Consider the following 24,924-nt stretch of genomic DNA (forward strand, 5'->3'; position numbering starts at 1 on the left):
CTTCCTCTCTATGGCCACTCCCCCTTAGCTGAGGAGAGTGCTCAACACAACAAAGGGAATTGCATTCTTTCTTTTTTTTTTTTTCTTTCAAATAAACTTTATTGTATTTGTTTTTAAACACGTCCATCCTCCTGCTATGTACGTTCATTAGAAGCTGATACCGCTGCCGTCAGTCTTCACGCGGAGTCGCGGCGCCGTGCCGTCTCTCTCGTGAGCCCGTAGCGGTTTAGCTCTCACACTGAGACGTATCCATCTCTTGTGTCACATTTTGAAGCGCGCTTCCCTCCCGCCTCCAAGCTGGTATGGCCCTGGGCGGAGCCAGTAGTCCGCTGACCAATAGGAGAGCGCGGTAAAGGGTATAAATAGCAGTGTCTGCGGGCGAAGCGTCACACTTGAGCAGTGTGTCAGTGGGGTGGAGGTGAGTTTTGGGGGGTGTCTGGTGGCGTCAAAGCATTATTATTTTGTAACTAGTCATTACCCGGGGATTTGGCTGTTAAATTAAGGTCAACCTTAGAATTTATTGAATAATAATTTTTTGTTTTAATTAAAGGGCCCTTTTTAGTTCGTTCACATAGAGCGTCTTCTGTTTGCATGCGGCCAGCTCCCATCCCTGCTTTATAGGAATAGTAGCTCTGACTTGACTACCACAAGTATGAAGAAAGTTCTGCAGTGTGGCTGGTGACAGATCTGGATCCGTCATAAGGCGCCCATAGACTGCCATACAGTATCATCCAGCACTTGTAGGGGGGCCACACTGTACAGCGCCCACTGGTTTGTAATAGAGACTTTTGGGGGCCTCCTGTACAGGGTATTCATGTTGTATGGAGATATCAGGGGTGAATGACCCACACTAATCTGCACACATCTGTCAACTGCAGCTTGCTGATGGTTTCCTTTGTTTTCACTGAATATAAAATAAATTTAAAAAATCCAGGTGCAGACCAATGTGAGGCCTATGTTAGGCAGGTGTAGCCTCCCTTTTAGTGGGGCAGTAAACTAAGGGTTTGAAGTCCATAGTCTCCAGTCAGGTCTGTATCAGTTTCCTCTTGGCTCGCCCCCGCTGTGGTTGTGAATAGACCTGGCATTCTGTGCCCCCGGGGTGCTATTTATGGCTTTTGGGGTTTGTCTTGGTTAGAAGTTTGCAGACTTCCTCATCTGTCCTATAACTGGACTCATTCTTGCAGATGTCCACGTGTGGGCGCCACCGCTCGGTGCTACTTATTTACTTTAGGACTGACCGCTGTTTGCTCCGATCCGTCCAGGCGCAGCTATGATCGGCTACATTGTCCGTAGGGGTCGTAGTCTGAAATCTGCCTCTTGTCTCAGCGGAGCCTTAGTCTGCTGCTCTTCCTCTGTGCTTTAAACTGCAGCTCTAATTTATTTTTTATTTTTTTTGCATTTAAAGTGCAGGGTTTAAAGGCAGTCGTTACAGAGATCTAGTGCTGTGTCCCCTAGTCGTACCTGGTGCAGAGTTTAAAAGGTTGATACAATGTTCTAAAAATTGGTACTTTATTATAATATCTAGCCCATAAAAAAAAACATCCACTACCCTGGCCCCCTATTCTATGGGGGGGGGGGGTCGAGGTTGTGGGAACTGTAGTCCTAATTACCTCTGTTACCTGGGATGAAGTGGGGCTGTTCTGAATTGGGAATATCCCTCTAATCGGGTTTTCCAGCTTTTAGACATTGAATTGGATCAGTCATGCTCAACCTGCGGTCCTCCAGCTGATGCAAAACTACAACTCCCAGCATGCCTGAACAGCCTACAGCTATCAGCCTACAGCATGGCATTGTGGGAGTTGTAGTTTTACAACAGCTGGAGGGCTGCAGGTTGAGTGCCTGAATTAGATCAACCGCATCCGATCGGTTGGGGTCAATCACTGGCCCACGATCAGCTGTTTGAAGAACTTACCAAGCACAGCGCCGTCCATTGGATAGTGGACATGCCTGGTATTGCAGCTCAGCCGCATTCACTTGAACAGGACTGAGCTGTAGCTAGGTCACGTGACCGATGAGCGTGACATCACTGACCTACGTGATCACGAAGAGCTGCGGCCTCTTTAAACAGGTGATGGGGAGGGGGGGTCAAGAGTTGGACACCCACCGATCTGATACCAATGACCTATCCTGCGGATAGGCCATCAATATGAAATTCCTGGAAAACACCTTTTAAATCTACTTCTCACAGCTAAGTTTGTTACAATTGTATCCTGTCGTTACAATCTTCTGAGCCTGGACTTCAGACAGATACATTTCACTGATACACTGTAGCAGATCAGACAGTCCTCTGTGAGCCTGGACTCCAAACTGACGCTCGATACAATTGGCAATGGTTATCATTCACTGACAGCAAGCAAACATTTTAAACTGAGTTGCTGACCTGTTCCCTGACCTACAATTGCCTGACAACTATTACCTGTCCACAGGATGGGTGATCGATGTTTGGCGGGGTCTCCTCTTCTCTCCTCTCACCCTGTCTGTTCTATTAAAGGGGTCGGTAAAAGATGACTTCTCCCGAAATCTCCAAGATCTCCTGGGGCAGTATGAACGTTTCAGGGCAAGTATATAAAGACTGCAAGGTGTGGCCTGGAGGAAGCAGAACCTGGGACTGGAGAGAGACTGGAACCAATGTAAGATATGAGCATCCCGGGAGGTTCAGTGCTTGGACGGCGCCTGCTGTGACACTGTAATTATAGCAGCTACCTGCAGCCACCACTAGAGGGAGCTCACCGCCTATGGATTTATACAGCTCCAGTTGAGTTAAAAGGGAATCTGTCCGCAGTTTTGACCATGCAGTGGAGCTTTTATTATCGGTAGTCAGAATATGGAGTTGTATTCTACTAGATGCTGCTCCTGTAAGTGCCCAGGAGGCGGAGCTTCACTCCACAGCCCCTCCCCTCTGCTTTGAGTTTCCTGGTTGAATGCTACAGCTGTTACTAGGAGCAGAGTGGTTGTGCAGCTGTAGAGCCTTTCACAGCAAAGCTCCACCTCCTGGGCACTTGCAGGAGCGGAACAAAAGTTAATATTAACACTACAACAGCACCGCTATTTTCGTAGCGGCATGACGTAAATGTGCCGCGATCCCTCCCCTCCACCCCCTCATGTTAGGGGGCCGCGCCACGCGATCTGCTGCCTACCACAGGGCTGAGTAAGAGGAAGCTGACAGAGTGCGGCGGTAGCATCGCTGCCGTCCACGGAGAGCTCCTACTTTTTTTTTGCAGAGGTCCTTTCAAGCTGCCCTCTGGGTTGGAAGAGAATGCTGCCTTATGACCAGGGAGGATCCCCCGTCTCGGTGGTTTGGGCCTAAAACTTGCTGCGTGGAAGACGCTGGAGTGCTCCGGTAAACCGCCTGCTGAGAACCGGAATGAGTGATCTTCCACCTTGATGCCTGTGGTTTCCTGACCCCTTGACTAGTGAGCTGTACGGGTGCGCGCGAGTACTCTGCCTTGGTTTCGCTTCTTGAGCGCAGCCCATAATCTGCTCTACTCAGGGCCAGTGCGAGGATTTTTGCCTACACAAGCGAAGCTACAATATATATATATATATATATTTCACCTAAAGAATTATTAGGAACACCATACTAATACGGTGTTGGACCCCCTTTTGCCTTCAGAACTGCCTTAATTCTACGTGGCATTGATTCAACAAGGTGCTGATAGCATTCTTTAGAAATGTTGGCCCATATTGATAGGATAGCATCTTGCAGTTGATGGAGATTTGAGGGATGCACATCCAGGGCATGAAGCTCCCGTTCCACCACATCCCAAAGATGCTCTATTGGGTTGAGATCTGGTGACTGTGGGGGCCATTTTAGTACAGTGAACTCATTGTCATGTTCAAGAAACCAATTTACAATGATTTGAGCTTTGTGACATGGTGCATTATCCTGATGGAAGTAGCCATCAGAGGATGGATACATGGTGGTCATGAAGGAATGGACATCGTCAGAAACAATGCTCAGGTAGCCCGTGGCATTTAAACGATGGCCAATTGGCACTAAGGGCCTAAAGTGTGCCCAGAAAACATCCTCCACACCATTACACCACCACCAGCAGCCTGCACAGTGGTAACAAGGCATGATGGATACATGTTCTCATTCTGTTTACGCCAAATTCAGACTCTACCATTTGAATGTCTCAACAGAAATCGAGACTCATCAGACCAGGCAACATTTTTCCAGTCTTCAACAGTCCAATTTTGGTGAGCTCGTGCAAATTGTAGCCTCTTTTTCCTATTTGTAGTGGAGATGAGTGGTACCCGGTGGGGTCTTCTGCTGTTGTAGCCCATCCGCCTCAAGGTTGTGCGTGTTGTGGCTTCACAAATGCTTTGCTGCATACCTCGGTTGTAACGAGTGGTTATTTCAGTCAACGTTGCTCTTCTATCAGCTTGAATCAGTCGGCCCATTCTCCTCTGACCTCTAGCATCAGCAAGGCATTTTCGCCCATAGGACTGCCGCATACTGGATGTCTTTCCCTTTTCACACAATTCTTTGTAAACCCTAGAAAAGGTTGTGCGTGAAAATCCCAGTAACTGAGCAGATTGTATAATACTCAGACCGGCCCGTCTGGCACCAAACAACCATGCCACGCTCAAAATTGCTTAAATCACCTTTCTTTCCCATTCTGACATTCAGTTTGGAGTTCAGGAGATTGTCTTGACCAGGACCACAACCCTACATGCATTGAAGCAACTGCCATGTGATTGGTTGACTAGATAATCGCATTAATGAGAAATAGAACAGGTGTTCCTAATAATTCTTTAGGTGACACGGCAAAATGGATATGGATATACACTACAGAGTTTTCTTTATTTTCATGACTATGAAAATTGTAGATTCACACTGAAGGCATCAAAACTATGAATTAACACATGTGGAATTATATACATAACAAAAAAGTGTGAAACAACTGAAAATATGTCATATTCTAGGTTCTTCAAAGTAGCCGCCTTTTGCTTTGATTGCTGCTTTGCACACTCTTGGCATTCTCTTGATGAGCTTCAAGAGGTAGTCACCTGAAATGGTCTTTCAACAGTCTAGAAGGAGTTCCCAGAGATGCTTAGCACTTGTTGGCCCTTTTGCCTTCACTCTGCGGTCCAGCTCACCCCAAACCATCTCGATTGGGTTCAGGTCCGGTGACTGTGGAGGCCAGGTCATCTGGCGCAGCACCCCATCACTCTCCTTCATGGTCAGATAGCCCTTACACAGCCTGGAGGTGTGTTTGGGGTCATTGTCCTGTTGAAAAATAAATGATGGTCCAACTAAACGCAAACCGGATGTAATAGCATGCCGATGCAAGATGCTGTGGTAGCCATGCTGGTTCAGTATGCCTTCAATTTTGAATAAATCCCCAACAGTGTCACCAGCAAAGCACCTCCACACCATCACATCTCCTCCTCCATGCTTCACGGTGGGAACCAGGCATGTAGAGTCCATCCGTTCACCTTTTCTCCGTCGCACAAAGACACGGTGGTTGGAACCAAAGATCTCAAATTTGGACTCCTCAGACCAAAGCACAGATTTCCACTGGTCTAATGTCCATTCCTTGTGTTCTTTAGCCCAAACAAGTCTCTTCTGCTTGTTGCCTGTCCTCAGCAGTGGTTTCCTAGCAGATATTCTACCATGAAGGTCTGATTCACACAGTCTCCTCTTAACAGTTGTTCTAGAGATGTGTCTGCTGCTAGAACTCTGTGTGGCATTGACCTGGTCTCTAATCTGAGCTGCTGTTAACCTGCGATTTCTGAGGCTGGTGACTCGGATGAACTTATCCTCCGCAGCAGAGGTGACTCTTGGTCTTCCTTTCCTGGGGCGGTCCGCATGTGAGCCAGTTTCTTTGTAGCGCTTGATGGGTTTTGTGACTGCATTTGGGGACACTTTCAAAGTTTTCCCAATTTTTCGGACTGACTGACCTTCATTCCTTAAAGTAATGATGGCCACTCGTTTTTCTTTACTTAGCTGCTTTTTTCTTGCCATAATACAAATTCTAACAGTCTATTCAGTAGGACTATCAGCTGTGTATCCACCTGACTTCTCCACAACGCAACTGATGGTCCCAACCCCATTTATAAGGCAAGAAATCCCACTTATTAAACCTGACAGGGCACACCTGTGAAGTGAAGACCATTTCAGGTGACTACCTCTTGAAGCTCATCAAGAGAATGCCAAGAGTGTGCAAAGCAGTAATCAAAGCATAAGGTGGCTACTTTGAAGGACCTAGAATATGACATATTTTCAGTTGTTTCACACTTTTTTGTTATGTATATAATTCCACATGTGTTAATTCATAGTTTTGATGCCTTCAGTGTGAATCTACAATTTTCATAGTCATGAAAATAAAGAAAACTCTTTGAATGAGAAGGTGTGTCCAAACTTTTGGTCTGTACTGTATATGGCGACATTTATATGGTGATAAAAGAGCATTTCTCTTGCTCTAGCCGCTCATATGCAGCCATGTCGAGGATTGACCTAGCATTATCTAGTCTGGAATTCCTTGATATAATATAACGAATGAAATATGAAGCTCGTAGTATTTCTGATCATTCTCCTATCTTACTGATGGTAAAGAGAGGGATGCCATTCAGAAGTTGAGGAGATTCAGACTGAACCCACATTGGATGAACCTTGTTAGGGTACTTTCACACTAGCTTTATTCTTTTCCGGCGCTGAGTTCCGTCCTCGGGGCTCTATACCGGAAAAGAACTGATCAGTTTTATCCCCATGCATTCTGAATGGAGAGCGATCCGTTCAGGATGCATCAGGATGTCTTCAGTTCAGTCTTTTTGACTGATCAGGATGGAGATAATACCGCAGCATGCTACGGTTTTATCTCCAGCCAAAAAACTAAACACTTGCCTGAATGCCGGATCCGTAATTTTTTTTCCATAGGAATGTATGAGTGCCGGATTCGGCATTCAAAATACCGGAATGCCAGATCCGTCCTTTGCGCAGACCAAGAAAAAGGTGAAAAAAATAGAGACGGATCCGGCATTTCAATGCATTTGTAAGACTCATCCGGATCCTGATCAGTCTTACAAATGCCATCAGTTGGCATACATTTTGACGGATCCGGCAGGCAGTTTCCGGTAATGGAACTGCTTGCCGGATCACTCTGCCGCAAGTGTGAAAGTAGCCTTAAAAGGGGTTCTACAGTTTGTTTTAACTGATGATCTATCCTCTGATCGACGGGGGTCTGACATCCGGGACCCCTGCAGATCAGCTGTTTGAGAAGGCACTGTTTACCGCTGTCCCAGTGACGTCACGACCAGTATGAACTGGCCTGGGTGCAGCTAAGCTCCATTCAAGTGAACAGAGCTCAGCCCTAGTTGATAAGTCGTGACGTCACTGGGACAGCGGTAAAGGCCGCATCGCTCTTGGATCGCTGCTGCCTTCTCAAACAGCTGATTGGCGGGGGTCCCGGGTGTTGACCCCCGCCGATCAGATGCTGATTTATCCAGAGGATAGATCCTCAGTGAAAATAAACTGCAGAACCCCTTTTAACCTCTTTAGGACACAAGGCGTACCTGTACGCCCTGTGTATTTCCGATCACCGCCGCGCAGTGATTGGAACAAGGTGCCTGCTCAAATCATTGAGCAGGCACCTCGGCTAAATGCGCGGGGGGAGACACACCCCCCCCCCCCCCCCATGTCGGCGATCGCCGCAAACCGCAGGTCAATTCAGACCTGCGGTTTGCGGCTTTTCATGTTGCGGGCGGCGGCAGTGCCATCAGGACCCCATGGGGCTGTAGGGGGGACCCGATGGCATGGAAGGAAGAGGTTCTAAGTCAGCTGTCTAAAATGAATACAAATAAGTCACAGGGGCCTGATGGGATACACCCAAAGCTATTAAAAGATCTTAGCGGTGAACTAGCAAAACCATTAACAGATTTATTTAACCAATCACTGGTAACAGGAATCGTCCCAGAAGATTGGAAATTAGCAAATGTTGTGCCCATTCACAAGAAAGGTAGTAAGGAGGAATCGGGCAACTATAGGCCAGTAAGCCTGACCTCAATAGTGGGGAAATTAATGGAAACCATACTTAAGGAGAGGATTGGGGAACATCTAAAATCCCATGGATTGAAAGATGAAAAACAGCATGGGTTTACTTCAGGGAGATCATGTCAAACTAATCTTATAGATTTTTTTGACTAGGTGACTAAAATAATAGATGGAGGAGGTGCAGTAGACATCGCTTATCTAGACTTTAGTAAGGCTTTTGATACTGTCCCACATAGAAGGCTTATCAATAAAGTGCAGTCTTTGGGCTTGGACTCCCATATTGTTGAATGGATAAGGCAGTGGCTGAGGGACAGACAACAGAGGGTTGTAGTCAATGGAGTATATTCAGACCAAGGTCTTGTTACCAGAATATAAAATCAGTGATGCAGTCCTAACCTCAGTATCTGAGGAAAGGGATTTAGGGGTCATTATTTCAGAAGACTTAAAGGTAGGCAGACAATGTCATAGAGCAGCAGGAGATGCTAGCAGAATGCTGGGGTGTATAGGGAGAGGCATTACCAGTAGACAGAGGGAGGCGCTCATGCCGCTCTACAGAGCACTAGTGAGACCTCATTTGGAGTATTGTGCGCAGTACTGGAGACCATATCTCCAGAAGGATATTGATACTTTGGAGAGAGTTCAGAGAAGAGCTACTAAACTGGTCCATGGATTGCAGGATAAAACTTACCAGGAAAGATTAAAGGCCCTTAACATGTATAGCTTGGAAGAAAGACGAGACAGAGGGGATATGATAGAAACTGCTAAATACATAAAGGGAATCAACAAGGTAAAAGAGGAGAGAATATTTAAAAGAAGAAAAACTGCTACAAGAGGACATAGTTTTAAATTAGCGGGGCAAAGGTTTAAAACTAATATCAGGAAGTATTACTTTACTGAGAGAGTAGTGGATGCATGGAATAGCCTTCCTGCAGAAGTGGTAGCTGCAAATACAGTGGAGGAGTTTAAGCATGCATGGGATAGGCATAAGGCCATCCTTCATATAAGATAGGGCCAGGGGCTATCCATAGTATTCAGTATATTGGGCAGACTAGATGGGCCAAATGGTGCTTATCTGCCGACTCATTCTATGTTTCCTGAGGCATCGGCGCTGCCTTCCTGTGACGAGCCTGTGAGATCCAGCCCCCTGGATCTCACAGGCCGGAAGCTGTATGAGTAATACAGGGTGGGCCATTTATATGGATACACCTTAATACAATGGGAATGGTTGGTGATATTATCTTCCTGTTTGTGGCAAATTTGTATATGTGAGGGGGGAAACTTTTCAAGATGGGTGGTGACCATGGTGGCCATTTTGAAGTCGGCCATTTTGAATCCAACTTTAGTTTTTTCAATAGGAAGAGGGTCATGTGACACATCAAACTTATTGGGAATTTCACAAGAAAAACAATGGTGTGCTTGGTTTTAACGTAACTTTATTCTTTCATGAGTTATTTACACGTTTCTGACCACTTATAAAATGTGTTCAATGTGCTGCCCATTGTGTTGGATTGTCAATGCAACCCTCTTCTCCCACTCTTCACACACTGATAGCAACACCGCAGGAGAAATGCTAGCACAGGCTTCCAGTATCCGTAGTTTCAGGTGCTGCACATCTCGTATCTTCACAGCATAGACAATTGCCTTCAGATGACCCCAAAGATAAAAGTCTAAGGGGGTCAGATCGGGAGACCTTGGGGGCCATTCAACTGGCCCACGACGACCAATCCACTTTCCAGGAAACTGTTCATCTAGGAATGCTCGGACCTGACACCTATAATGTGGTGGTGCACCATCTTGCTGGAAAAACTCAGGGAACGTGCCAGCTTCAGTGCATAAAGAGGGAAACACATCATCATGTAGCAATTTTGCATATCCAGTGGCCTTGAGGTTTCCATTGATGAAGAATGGCCCCACTATCTTTGTACCCCATATACCACACCATACCATCAATTTTTTGGTTCCAACAGTCTTGGAGGGATCTATCCAATGTGGGTTAGTGTCAGACCAATAGCGGTGGTTTTGTTTGTTAACTTCACCATTCACATAAAGGTTTGCCTCATCACTGAGCAAAATCTTCTGCGTAAACTGAGGGTCCTGTTCCAATTTTTGTTTTGCCCATTCTGCAAATTCAGTGCGCCGATCTGGGTCATCCTCGTTGAGATGCTGCAGTAGCTGGAGATTGTAAGGGTGCCATTTGTGAGTAGCTAATATCCGCCGAAGGGATGTTCGACTAATGCCACTCTCCAGTGACATGCGGCAAGTGCTACGCTGTGGGCTCTTGCTGAATGAAGCTAGGACAGCCACTGATTCTTCATTAGTGACAGATTTCATGCGTCCACATTTTGGCAAATCCAACACTGAACCAGTTTCACGAAACTTAGCAAGTAGTTTGCTAACTGTAGCATGAGAGATGGGTGGTCTCGTAGGCTGTCTTGCATTGAAATCTGCTGCAATGACCCGGTTACTGCGTTCACCAGACATCAACACAATTTCTATCCGCTCCGCACGTGTTAACCTCGGCGACATGTCAATGGCTGTAAACAAAGAGAAACTTGTAAATAACTCATGAAAGAATTAAGTTACATTAAAACCAAACACACCATTGATTTTCTTGTGAAATTCCCAATAAGTTTGATGTGTCACATGACCCTCTTCCTATTGAAAAAACAAAAGTTGGATTCAAAATGGCCGACTTCAAAATGGCCGCCATGGTCTCCACCCTTCTTGAAAAGTTTCCCCCCTCACATATACTAATGTGCCACAAACAGGAAGTTAATATCGCCAACCATTCCCATTTTATTAAGGTGTATCCATATAAATGGCCCACCCTGTACACACAGTATTACTCATAAAGCCAATGCATTCCAATACAGAAGTATTGGAATGCATTGTAAAGGATTAGACCCCCAAAAGTTCAAGTCCCAAAGTGGGCCAAAAAAAAAGTTGAAAAAATAGTTTTCCCCCCAAAAAATTTTGTTTCCAGTAAAAATAAACAAAAACGTAACTTTCCCCAAATAAAGTAAAAAAATAAAATTGGGGGGAAAAAATAGACATATTAGGATCGACTATCACATGACCTAACCCCTCAGATGAACACCGTAAAAAATAAAAACTGTGCTAAACAATTTTTTTGTCACCTTTACATCACAAAAAGTACAACAGCAAGCGATCAAAAAGGTGTTTGCCCACTAAAATAGTACCAATCTAACAGTCGCCTCATCCCACAAAAAATGAGCCCCTACCTGAGACAATCGCCCCCCAAAAAAAAACAAAAAAAAAAACTATGGCTCAGAATATGGAGACACTAAAACATCTTTTTTTTTTTGTTTTAAAAAAGCTCTTATTGTGTAAAACTTACATAAATAAAAAAAAGTATACATATTAGGTATCACCGCATTCGTATCGCTCTATAAAAATATCACATGACCTAGCCCCTCAGATGAACAACGTAAAAAATAAAAACTGTGCTAAATAAACCCTTTTTTTTTTTTTCACCTTACATCACAAAAAGTGTAATAGCAAGTGATCAAAAAGTCATATGCACCCCAAAATAGTGCCAATCAAACCGTCATCTCATCCCGCAAAAATCATACCCTACCCAAGATAATCACCCAAAAACTGGAAAAACTATGGATCTCAGACTATGGAAACACTAAAACATGATTTTTTTATTTTTTTTTGTTTCTAAAATGAAATCATTGTGTAAAACTTACATAAATAAAAAAAATAGTATACATATTGGGTATCGCCGCGTCCGTGACAACCTGCTCTATAAAAATACCACATGATCTAACCTGTCAGATGAATGTTGTAAATAAAAAATAAAAAAATGGTGCCTAAACAGTTATTTCTTGTTACCTTGCCTCACAAAAAGTGTAATCTAGAGCAACCAAAAATCATATGTACCCTAAACTAGTACCAACAAAACTTCCATCCTATCCCATAGTTTCTAAAATGGGGTCACTTTTTGGGAGTTTCTACTCTAGGGGTGCATCAGGGGGGCTTCAAATGGGACATGGTGTCAAAAAAACAGTCCAGCAAAATCTGCCTTCCAAAAACCGTATGGCATTCCTTTCCTTCTGCGCCCTGCCGTGTGCCCGTACAGCAGTTTACGACCACATATGGGGTGTTTCTGTAAACTAAAGAATCAGGGCCATAAATATTGAGTTTTGTCTGGATGTTAATCCTTGCTTTGTAACTGGAAAAAAAAATATTAAATATTAAAATCTGCCAAAAAAGTGAAATTTTTAAATTGTATCTCTATTTTCCATTAATTCTTGTGGAACACCTAAAGGGTTAACAACGTTTGTAAAATCAGTATTGAATACCTAAGGGCTCTTTCACACTTGCGTTCTTTTCTTCCGGCATAGAGTTCCGTCGTCGGGGCTCTATGCCGGAAGAATCCTGATCAGTTTTATCCTAATGCATTCTGAATGGCGAGAAATCCGTTCAGGATGCATCAGGATGTCTTCAGTTCCGGCCAAAATCCTGAACACTTGCCGCAAGGCCGGATCCGGAATTAATGCCCATTGAAAGGCATTGATCCGGATCCGGCCTTAAGCTAAACGTTGTTTCGGCGCATTGCCGGATGCAACGTTTTAGCTTTTTCTCAATAGTTACCATGGCTGCCGGGACGCTAAAGTCCTGGCAGCCATGGTAAAGTGTAGCGGGGAGCAGTTTACTTACTGTCCATGCAGCTCCCGGGGCGCTCCAGAGTGACGTCAGGGCGCCCCAGGCGCATGGATCACGTGATCGCATGGCACGTCATCCATGCGCATGGGGCGCTCTGACGTCACTCTGGAGCGCCCCGGGAGCCGAGCGGACGGTAAGTATACCGCTCCCCCGCTCCCCGCTCCTACTATGGCAACCAGGACTTTAATAGCGTCCTGGGTGCCATAGTAACACTGAACGCATTTTGAAGACTGATCCGTCTTCAAATGCTTTCAGTACACTTGCGTTTTTCCGGATCCGGCGTGTAATTCCGGCAAGTGGAGTACACGCCGGATCCGGACAACGCAAGTGTGAGAGGCCTAAGGGTACTTTCACACTAGCGTTTTTCTTTTCCAGGGCTGAGTTCCGTCCTAGGGGCTCAAATCCGGAAAAGAACTGATCAGTTTTATCCTAATGCATTCTGAATGGAGAGTCAGTCCTTCAGGATGCATCAGGACGTCTTCAGTTCAGTCTTTTTGACTGATCAGGCTTTTCAGAAAACCGCAGCATGCAGTATTTTTACCTCCGGCCAAAAAACCTGAACACTTTGACTGAACGCCTGATCAGGCCTTTTTCCCATTGACTTGCATTAACGCCGGATCCAGCGCCGTGTGTTCAGTCAAACCTGAAAAATGTAAAAAAAAGTTAGTCCATAAATGGCGGATCCGTTTTTCCCAATGCATTTTTTCATTGTGATCAAAATCCTGATCAGGCTACAAATGTAATCCGTTTTCACACGTTTTTCAGGATCCGGCGGGCAGTTCCGGTGTCGGAATTGAATGCCGGATTTAAACAACGCTGGGGGGGGGGGACCCGCTCCATCTTGTCATTAGACATTGTGGAGCGGAACTAGCTATGGAATATAATGCAAAAGATGAATATGGGACATCATTTTATTAAATGGGTTTGGCTTTTATATAGTCATCCGATGGCAAGAAGAAGTATTAATGGCTCGTGGTCGGACGCCTTTGAACTCCACAGGGGTACCAGACAGGGCGGCCCCCTCTCTCCCCTCTTGTTTGTGATTTTTATCGAACCCCTGGTGTCTAAAGTAAGATCTGATGATAAGATAAAGGGATTCGGGGGAAAGGATGTCCATGATGAAATAAGTGTGTACGCCGATGACGTGCTCGTTTTTCTAAAAAGAGGTTGGCGAAGTTTACCATATCTAATGGCGACAATTAATACGTTTGGGTCTATTTCAGGCTTTGAAGTAAACTGGGCAAAATCTGTATTATTACCCTTAAATAGTGAAGTACCCAATAATTGGAATATTAAAACCAACAGAATCGCTCGAATATTTGGGGATGAAGATGGCTCCCCGCTTCAGGATTTTAACAAATTGAATGTTTCCACATAAAATAAGAGTCTGGCAGACACTTATCCTCAGCCAAGCCTTGGTCAAAATGATACCGCTCCCGCAAATTTTATACATATAGACAGGCGAAACTCGAAAAATTTGAATATCGTGCAAAAGTCCATTTATTTCAGTAATGCAAATTAAAAGGAATTGCATTAATGCAGCTTAAAATTAGAATTTTGTGAAAAGGTTCAATATTCTAGGCTTAAAGTGTCACACTCTAGTCCGCTAATTAACCCATACCCCCTGAGCAAAGGGGACCCGAGATTGTGACTTTGGGGTTTCATAAGCTGTAAGCCATAATCATCCAAATTATAACAAATAAAGGCTTGAAATATCTCGCTTTGCAGGTAATGAGTCTCATATGTTTCACCTTTTAAGTTTCATTAATGAAATAAATGAACTTTGCACGATATTCTAATTTTTCGAGTTTCACCTGTGTACACGGCATGCCCAATATGGATCGAGGCCTGCTTTTATAACCTTCTGGAAAGATTACGGTAATTAACAATCTAATTTGGGGAAGGAAGAGAGTTAAGATAATACAGAAATACCTTTTGGCTTGCAGAAGAAGAGGGGGGGTCTCTCATTCCCCTATTTTCAAGGTTATTATATGGCTTCTCAGTTCCAATGGATTATGGGAGGGGAGCATAGTCTTTTTATTCAATACTTTACTGGGGGATTTTCAGGCCCCCAACGATATATATTAAGCATATTAGAGACTGGATACATGGGAATTCGAGGAAAACAATGCCCCATAAGTAGAATGATACATCTGGTCTGGAACAAAATGTAAATGGTTCTTGGAACGTCACACACTTTACAGTTCACCCCTTTAAGGCGTAATAATAGTCTTAGGGAATTTGTTATTAGAGGATTTTAAGTTTTGGGAAAATTGTGGTATTACACTAGTAACACATTTAGGGTTCATTCACACGTCCGTGTGTGTTTTGCGGATCCGCTAATAGAATATGCCTATTCTTGTCCGCAATTTAATTTGGGAACGGAAATGCGGACCCAGAAGTGCTGCCCCATAGAAATGAATGGGTTCGCAATTCCATTCTGCAAAATGCGGAACAGAATTGCGGACGTGTGAATGGACCCTTAGTCACATCCGGGAATATTAGATCCTTAGAGGAATTGTGCTCTGACATAGACTTAGATTCACTTATCAAATTTAGATATCGCCAATTAAAGCATGCTTTTGCTTGTACTAAGAGCAAGCTTTATTTTATTATTAAAGACAATGAATTCACCGACTTTTGTTATTTTAAGACAACTAAGGTGAAGGGAAGGTGATTAAAGGGAGTCTGTCACCACATTTTAGCATGTTAGACCGTTAAAATAGGGTTATGTGATCCAGCCAGAACATAAAAACTGTACCTTTGTTGTAGAAAACTGACTTTTCAATTTGCAGAAAACGAACTTATAAGATTATCTTCTGAGCCCTCTCAAGTGCCCAGGGCGGTCTCTCAATCCTCGGAGCCCCAGGCAGGCACCTCCTAAACGGCTGATAACTCCGCCCTCCGTGCGCCTCTGCCCGCCCGTTTACTCCCCTCCCCTGTCCCTTTCCACTGCGGCTGTGCGGTCCAAATCGTAGCGGGCGAATGCGTAGTAGGTATTGCGATGCCCTGACAGGAGCGGGCATCGCATTGTGCATGCGCCCGCTACGATTTGTACCACACAGCCGCAGTGGAAAAGGACAGGGGAGGGGAGTAAACGGGCGGGCAGAGGCGCACGGAGGGCGGGGTTATGAGCCGTTTAGGAGGTGCCTGCCTGGGGCTCCGAGGATTGAGAGACCGCCCTGGGCACTTGAGTGGGCTCAGAACATAATCTTATAAGTTCGTTTTCTGCAAATTGAAAAGTCAGTTTTCTACCACAAAGGTACCGTTTTTATGTTCTGGCTGGATCACATAACCCTATTTTAACGGTCTAACATGCTAAAATGTGGTGACAGACTCCCTTTAAGTATAAGCACTAAAAATACATTGGATTGGAGGACTATATAGAAGAATATAATAAGGGCAACATTATCTAGTAATTTTAGGCTTATTCAGTTTAATATAGTTCACAGATTATATTACACTCCGCTATTGCTTTCCAAGATACAGTTGCAAAATAAAAAGTATGTGAACCCTTTGGAATGATATGGATTTCTGCACAAATTGGTCATAAAATGTGATCTGATCTTCATCTAAGCCACAACAATAGACAATCACAGTCTGCTTAACTAATAACACACAAAGGAGTAAAATGTTACCATGTTTTTATTGAACACACCATGTAAACATTCACAGTGCAGGTGGAAAAAGTATGTGAACCCTTGGATTTAATAACTGGTTGAACCTCCTTTGGCAGCAATAACTTCACCCAAACGTTCCCTGTAGTTGCAGATCAGACGTGCACAACGGTCAGGAGTAATTCTTGACCAGTCCTCTTTACAGAACCGTTTCAGTTCAGCAATATTCTTGGGATGTCTGGTGTGAATCGCTTTCTTGAGGTCATCCCACAGCATCTCCATCGGGTTGAGGTCAGGACTCTGACTGGGCCACTCCAGAAGGCGGATTTTAAGCCATTGTGTTGATTTACTTCTATGCTTTGGGTCGTTGTCCTGTTGCAGCACCCATCTTCTGTTGAGCTTCAGCTGGTGGACAGATGGCCTTAAGTTCTCCTGCAAAATGTCTTAATAAACTTGGGAATTCACTTTTCCTTCGATGATAGCAATCCATCCAGGCCCTGACGCAGCAAAGCAGCCCCAAACCATGATGCCCCCACCACCATACTTCACAGTTGGGATGAGGTTTTGATGTTGGTGCGCTGTGCCTCTTTTTCTCCACACATAGTGTTGTGTGTTTCTTCCAAACAACTCAACTTTGGTTTCATCTGTCCACAGAGTATTTTGCCAGTACTGCTGTGGAACATCCAGGGGCTCTTGTGCAAACTGTAAACGTGCAGCAATGTTTTTTTTGGACAGCAGTGGCTTCCTCTGTGGTATCCTCCCATGAAATCCATTCTTGTTTAGTGGTTTACGTATCGTAGATTCGCTAACAGGGATGTCAGCATATCCCAGAGACTTTTGTAAGTCTTTAGCTGACACTCTAGGATTCTTCTTCACCTCATTGAGCAGTCTGCGCTGTGCTCTTGCAGTCATCTTTGCAGGACGGCCAGTCCTAGGGAGAGTAGCAGCAGTGCTGAACTTTCTCCATTTATAGACAATTTGTCTTACCGTGGACTGATGAACAGCAAGGCTTTTGGAGATACTTTTATAACCCTTTCCAGCTTTATACAAGTCAACAATTCTTAATCGTAGGTCTTCTGAGAGCTCTTTTGTGCGAGGCATCATTCACATCAGGCAATGCTTCTTGTGAAAAGCAAACCCAGAACTGGTGTGTGTTTGTTATAGGGCAGGGTAGCTGTAACCAACACCTCCAATCTCATCTCATTGATTGGACTCCAGTTGGCCGACACCTCACTCCAATTAGCTCTTGGAGATGTCATTAGTCTAGGGGTTCACATACTTTTTCCACCTGCACTGTGAATGTTTACATGGTGTGTTCAATAAAAACATGGTAACATTTAACTCTTTGTGTGTTATTAGTTAAGCCGACTGTGATTGTCTATTGTTGTGACTTAGATGAAGATCAGATCACATTTTATGACCAATTTGTGCAGAAATCCATATCATTCCAAAGGGTTCACATACTTTTTCTTGCAACTGTATATAGAAAACAAGATTCCAGATGTTGGAAATGTAAAAGAGAACAAGCAGATTTCATTCACTTGATTTAAAGCTATCCCATCATACAGATATTTTGGGATAAGATTTTCAATGAAATCGGCAGGAGAACTGCCCTAAATCTTCCACTGGAAATTGTGACGAGTGTCCGAGGATATTTTCCACCCTTGACTATAGGTAAAAATGACTTGGGTGAAAGGGCTATTGCTCGCTAGAGTCAGTATTGCGAGAAATTGGGGGTCTGACAGACATCCAGATATCGAAGAATGAAAAAACCTAACTAATAAGGTAAAGAATTATGAAAAGTATGTGCCAGAGGGAAAATAGATGAGTTTATTATGGGAAAGACATGGGCAAACTGGTCACAGATGCTTCCTATGGTGGAAGTGCTGGGTTCGAGTGGCTCCCTTGACCTAGCCGGACTTTACATTTAGGGGTTATTGCTAGCTTGCTGTCTCCTGAGACAATGAGGGGGGTGGTTTTTTGCAATGGGAGGGGTTTAAGGGCCTTATTGATAATATTTGGCTGTAATTTTTTTTTACATATTGATAATTGTATCGTCTGAGAAATGCTTTTATATGGATTATGATGATTTGTTATTGTAAGTATTTTTCTATAAAATAAAATCATAAAAAAAAAAAAAAAAAGTAAACGCTACAACAGCAAAAGCTGTTTGTCCTGCTCTACCCACTGCATGGCCAAAACTGCTGACAGATTCCGTTAACTCGATGGAAGATGTAGAAGTATGTATGCAGTGAGCTCCCCCTAGTGGAGGTTGCAGACATACAAGAATTCTATTATTTCCTGAACTTCTTGGTGTGTACTTTCTCCAAGTGGTATGATAATATTAGGGAATTGCATATATACAGGGAACTTCCCCAAATATCTCGAAAATACACTGCAGTGTAACTTCTCATGTCTGTCTGAGGTGATCAGTTGTCACGCTATGGGGGTATAGTCTGTGGCACTGACAGATGCATCCAGACGGATAAGACCACAGTCGATTCTAGAACAGATCTGCTGCATGTGAACGGCTGTCATACAAGGGACTTTGTGGTGCGGAGGGTAACTCTGCGCAGTGCCGAGTACTCCAGGGGCACCGCCAGCCTCACAGCTGCAGGCAGGACCGCGATCTGCTGCTGCCGGAGGCATGGAGAGCGGTAATGAGCAGCAAGGCTCTGTACGTTCAGCAGAGCTGGAGATGCGGCCTAGTTACTGTCTCCTCTCTGCTGTGTTGCAGGGTCAGGGTGAATCAATAAAGAGCGACAGCATCGCTATAAATCATCTGTCATCCGGAACGGCAGTGTTTCTACCAGCAAGATCCACTATATGGAGAAAAGTACTGGACCCTCTTCCACCTCCATGAGCTTTAATAAAAACCTATTCCACTCCACTTTACAATAATACCGCACACAGGGGATGGTGGAATATCCAGGAGGGAAGACATTTCAGCAGGTGACATGTGGCCGCGGTGGTATCCTATTACAGGACCACACGGAATTCAGGCAGCTCTTTACAACAAGCCATTCTTTCACAAATGTCTGTAAAGGTGACTGGATGTTATACACTGTGGTAATGGCCGACTGCATGGCCAGGGCTGGATGTTATACACTGTGGTAATGGCCGACTGCATGGCCAGGGCTGGATGTTATACACTGTGGTAATGGCCGACTGCATGGCCAGGGCTAGATGTTATACACTGTGGTAATGGCCGACTGCATGGCTAATGACTGGATGTTATACACTGTGGTAATGGCAGACTGCATGGCTAGGGGCTGGATGTTATACACCTGTAGTAATGGCAGACTGCATGGCTAGGGGCTGGATGTTATACATCTGTGGTAATGGCAGACTGCATGGCAAGGGGCTGGATGTTATACACCTGTGGTAATGGCAGACTGCATGGCTAATGACTGCATGTTATACATCTGTGGTAATGGAACACTGCATGTTATACATCTGTGGTAATGGCAGACTGCATGGCAAGGGGCTGGATGTTATACACCTGTGGTAATGGCAGACTGCATGTCTGGGGGCTGGATGTTATACACCTGTGGTAATGGCAGACTGCATGGCAAGTGCTGGATGCTATACACCTGTGGTAATGGCAGACTGCATGTCTGGGGGCTGGATGTTATACACCTGTGGTAATGGCAGACTGCATGTCTGGGGGCTGGATGTTATACACCTGTGGTAATGGCAGACTGCATGGCAAGTGCTGGATGCTATACACCTGTGGTAATGGCAGACTGCATGTCTGGTGGCTGGATGTTATACATCTGTGGTAATGGCAGACTGCATGGCAAGGGGCTGGATGTTATACACCTGTGATGATGAGGCTTGAGGAAATCCCCTAAATTCAATGATGGACTCGTGTGGCCCAATACGTTTCTCCATATCGTGTACTGTATATGTGACCTTCGGCCACTCACAGGCAGCTTGTGTTGTGACATTACATATTATTACACAACTCAATAGCCTTGTTCTCATACAGCAGAGATCAGCAACCTCCGACACGCCAGCTGTGGTGAAACTACAGCTCCCAGCATGCTCCATTAGCTTCTATAGAAGTCCTGAGAACGACCACGCAAGTGTGCATGCTGGGAGTTGTAGTTTCACCACAGCTGGGGTGCCGTAGGTTGCTCTTCCCTGTCATACGGCCTGAGCCTAAGGCCTCTTTCACATGACCGTATGGCTTTTTCAGTATTTTGCGGTCCATTTTTCACGGATCCGTTATTTTGTTTCTGTTTTGGCATTTACAGTAATTACATTAAAAAAAAATTGGGCTGGGTATAACATTTTCAATAGATGATTCTGCAAAAACGAAATGGATACGGAAGACATACGGATGCATTTTTTTTGCGGACCTATTGACTTGAATGGAGCCACGGAACGTGATTTGAGGGCAATAATAGGACATGTTCTATCTTTCAACGGAACGGAAATAAGGAAACAGAATGCATACGGAGTACATTCAGTTTTTTTTCCGGACCCATTAAAATGAATGGTTCTGTATACGTAACGCAAAAAACAGTAAAAAAAAGGTCGTGGGAAAGAGGCCTAAAGATAAGCCATCAATATCGCATGAGTGTCGAGTAACGCCGTCAATTAGCTGATAGTAGGGACTGCGATGCTCCCTCAGGCAGCGCATTTCCGTTTTTTTCCGTTCTGTTGAAAGAGAGAACATGTGCTATTATTGCCCTCAAATCACATTCCGTGGCTCTATTCAAGTCAATAGATCCGCCAAAAAAAAAAAAAAGGAACACATACGGAAATGCATCCATATCCGTTCCGTTTTTGCACGCTTCTCTGTTTACTGGGCACAGCGCCGTACACTGGATAGTGGCCGTGCTTGGTGTTGCAGTTCAGTCCCATTCGCGTGAATGGGGCTGAGCTGCTTTTAGCAGTAACACCAGATGTGCTTGAGCGCCAAAGCCCCCCTTAATGTTGCCCTTTAACAGATTTGAGCCCCTCCTCACCGGCTAGGTGTCCAGCATAGCACTTGGGCTGCAAGTCTGTGATAAGTGGGTCTGGAATATGGCGGCACAGGACGACCCTCTAGGACAGGGGACGCCTATTTCATCCTATTTGGCCTGAGTGCAGCAGGCGTCGTTGACTGGTTCTCATATCATGTTCACAAAGGCTGAAACCAGAGAGCAATAGATCGCATTCAACTGCTCGGCAAATGTAGGATTCAATGCTGTTAGGCATATACCAGGCTCTAAGCACGCTGAGGGTTGTAGTTCCCAAACCGTCCAGGTCAGATGTGAGCGATGCATGCTTTGTGCTCTGCTGCAGAATATGCTGGCGCTATAAAACAGTTTATGGCACGACTTGACTCCATCATGTCCTGTGTCCAGCACCATCCAGGGGTCCAGCCTGCAGATGTGGAGGAGGTGTTGAAGAAGGGAGTGAAGACGCTGGTCATCGGCCGTGGGATGAATGAAGCCCTGCAGGTAAGAAATAAATGCTGTAGGGCAGAGATTGGCAACCTCCAGCAGTTTTTGAAACTACAACTCCCAGAATCCTCCTTTCACTTCTATGGGAGTTGCAAGAACAGCCAAGTAAGTGTGCATGCTGGGAGTTGTAGTTCCACCGCAGCTGGAGTCCCGAGGGTTGCTGATTGCTGCTGTAGGTGTTTCCTCCTGTCCCACGTTCTCTTCCTAAGGTCCCGGCCTCCACCTTGGACTACATCCGATCTCAAGGCAGTGATGTCCTGGTCTTCCAGACAGAGAAAGCCGTGCAGGAATATAACAGCCTCGCCTCAAAGGGAGCCAACGTCGGGGGGGTGTTTCACTCCACCTGCTAAATCTGCAACGGTCTGGCCGTAGCGCGGGAAGCCGGGGCCCCGCATGATGAGTGTCTGCTGCACCATGGGTGACTTAAAAATCTATAATTGTCCATGAAGTTGAAATAATAAAGTTTATTTTTTTTCCTAGCAAAATTAATTTAAAAAAAAACATAGCCAGCCCGGCCACAGTCGGGGTGGCCACTGGAGTCCTTTTGGGACAGTGGGTGACAATACAGGATGGAAACCATTATCTATAGCAGAGGGTCAGAGGACATTACACTAGAAATCTATAACACAAATCATTGCTTTACTCACCAGACCCGGCGCCTCCTGAGATTAGGGCTGAAACGATTACTTGATTGACTTGAGTAATTCGACACAAAAAATCCTCGATCCAAATTTTTGGCATCGATGATTCGTCAGTGTCATGTGACCACGGAGCGGAAGTGAAGCGCTTGCTCTTACTCACCGCACCACGCTGCACTTGCCTCCTGACACATTGTCCCCCTACAGGAGAGGTAAGTATTTTATTCCACTGGTGCGGGGTAGATGGTGGCACTGGGGCGGAGCCTGATTAATTTTCTTTATAAAAACTCGAGTACTCAATCGATAGAATACTCGATAGCTGCAGCCCTACCTGTGATATTTATCTCCTTTATTCGCTTCCTCCAAGAGTTTGCTATTGGGTATTACAGGGAGGAGAAGTCTACAACTCCCTGCACGTCCAGGCTGTTATTATGTGATATCAGAGAATATTACAGGGAGGTGGGGTGAGAGAACTACAACTCCAAGCATTTACCTGGCTCTCACACTGAATCCATCACTTCTCCAATTTATTCTCCTCCGCAAAGCTCTGCCTCCTCATGTCACATGACATCACAGGTCCTTCCCTACCACTTTCCTCCACTGCTGAGCTCCACCCCCTCCTTCACTAATGACATGATGGTGATGTCATCACAGGTCCTTCACCACCTCTTTGCCTCTCCACTGCTGAACTCCACCCCTCCTCTAGTGACCACATAAGGGTGATGTCATCATAGGTCCTTCACCACCATGTCTTCACTGCTGAGCTCTGCCCACCCACTCCTGCACTGATCACATGATGATGTCATCACAGGTCCTTCACTACCACTTCTCTCCACTGCTGAGCTCTGCCCACTCCTGCACTGATCACATGACTGTGATGTCATCACAGGTCCTTCACTACTGAGCTCTGCCCACATGATGATGTCATCACAGATCCTTCACTACCACTTCTCTCCACTGATCACATGACTGTGATGTCATCACAGGGCCATCAGCTCTTGTACAGTACTAGACCAGTGCAGTCGGTGCTGGGTTTCTTCAACTCCTGACAGAATACTCCACACATCCTGCGCTGATACAACACACCAGAAGAAAAAAAATCCAGTATCAGGATTTAAAAAAATAAAAATTAGGTATTAAAAAGGTCAAATTAATTAAAGTAATCTCTCAGCCTTAACAGCACCATGCGTACAATCTGTATATACTGCTGACATATACCACATGGGAAGAAGTGATCATCTACACGTCTACCACCAAACCTAATGCAAGCAGAGCCCAGCACATCCCAGCTACTACAACTCCCAGCATCCTACTGTTGTGGCCAGTTTAAGATGCAATATTTGACTGTAGATCATATTATTACATTTAAAATAGGGGATCCGGGTGCTGCAGTCACCCTACAAACACCAGAGTCTCCATCATGTCCTATTCTCTATACAGAATAGATTTAATACATTTCTTCTCCATGAGGCTTGAGGTGCAGGACGCCTCCGACCTCATCTGTGCCTAGCAGGAGCCATCAGTGCAGCCCATCCACTAGAGCAGGCATGACCAACCTGCGGCTCTCCAGCTGTTGTAAAACTACAACTCCCACCATGCCCTGCTGTAGGCATGCTGGGAGTTGTATTTTTGCAACAGCTGGAGAGCCGCAGGTTGGCCATCCGTGCACTAGAGACACTTTCATCAGATGGGTGCCTTTAGTGTCCTGTGACCACCATAAGGCCAGGACCTCGTACAGGTCACCGGTACAGGAACTGCCACCTCGTTACAGCTGTCTCGGCCCGGCCTTAGAATGACGAGAGACTACAAACCGCACGGAGGCAGGATGGAGAAGACAGGTGCTGTCAGGCCTTGTTCACACTTCAGTATTTTTAAAGCCAAAACCAGGGACTGGACCCTAAATAAAAAAATGGGACAACGGATTTATTTACAGTTTTGAATCCAGTCCTGATCTTGGCGTAAATACTGACATGTGTGAATGAGGCCCGAGACCAGTTTCACACTCCTGTTTACCTGGATCAGCAGAGGAACCGCCTGCTGGAGTTCAACGTATCCGACACTGCCGTTCACCGCCGGACCCCATCGACTATAATGGGATCCAGCCAATTTCCGGCACTGGGCCAAGTTTCAGCCAATCTGGATGAAACCCTACAGGATCCCATTACAGTCAGTGAGGTCGTTGAATGGCAGTATCCGGCTATGCCAGGCTGTTCCTCTGCCGGATCAGGAAACTAGCCTTATACTGGGCAGAGAGATGCTGGCGTGTCTGCCAATCACAGAGCGGAGCCTCTAGGTGTAACAGCAACGCCCCTGTTGCTCCTAGAGGCTCATTTGCATATATTAAAACATAATCTTTCTCAGCAATGCGGGCACATATCAACATGGGACCAACACAGATGCCTTCAGCTGCCAAGTGCGCATGTAACAGATCAGCCAGTGTCACAGGTACAGAACTGCTGACAGATGCCCTTTAATTCCCTGATGTTCTCTGTTCACCTACCATCTACTCAGCGTGACCACTGCAG

At 45.2% G+C, this 24,924-nt stretch overlaps 1 protein-coding gene across 2 annotated transcripts; it reads left to right on the forward strand.

Moving 5' to 3' along the window:
- The first annotated feature begins 297 nt into the window (after window positions 1-297).
- AAMDC (adipogenesis associated Mth938 domain containing) lies at window positions 298-22,246 on the forward strand. 2 transcript variants are annotated; one of them, XM_044286817.1, is made up of 5 exons: window positions 298-418; window positions 2,492-2,630; window positions 4,144-4,200; window positions 21,663-21,758; window positions 21,971-22,246. In XM_044286817.1, the coding sequence occupies exons 2-5, from the start codon at window positions 2,505-2,507 to the stop codon at window positions 22,109-22,111; spliced, it is 420 nt and encodes a 139-aa protein (XP_044142752.1). In that variant the 5' UTR covers window positions 298-418; window positions 2,492-2,504; the 3' UTR covers window positions 22,112-22,246. The 2 variants fall into 2 exon arrangements, with proteins under 2 accessions (XP_044142752.1, XP_044142753.1); XM_044286818.1 differs by lacking the exon at window positions 4,144-4,200.
- The last annotated feature ends 2,678 nt before the right edge of the window (window positions 22,247-24,924 follow it).

This window comes from Bufo gargarizans, chromosome 3 (assembly GCF_014858855.1).
Source record: "Bufo gargarizans isolate SCDJY-AF-19 chromosome 3, ASM1485885v1, whole genome shotgun sequence".
In the NCBI taxonomy this organism is placed as follows: Eukaryota; Metazoa; Chordata; class Amphibia; order Anura; family Bufonidae; genus Bufo; species Bufo gargarizans.

Bases quoted from the DNA above. Each gene is read 5' to 3' on its own strand.
- AAMDC (XM_044286817.1), top strand. From the start codon at position 2,505: ATGACTTCTCCCGAAATCTCCAAGATCTCCTGGGGCAGTATGAACGTT. The intron at 2,631-4,143 runs GTAAGATATGAG...ATGTCTCAACAG, and splicing joins GGAGAGAGACTGGAACCAAT to AAATCGAGACTCATCAGACC. The intron at 4,201-21,662 runs GTGAGCTCGTGC...TCCTGTGTCCAG, and splicing joins TCTTCAACAGTCCAATTTTG to CACCATCCAGGGGTCCAGCC.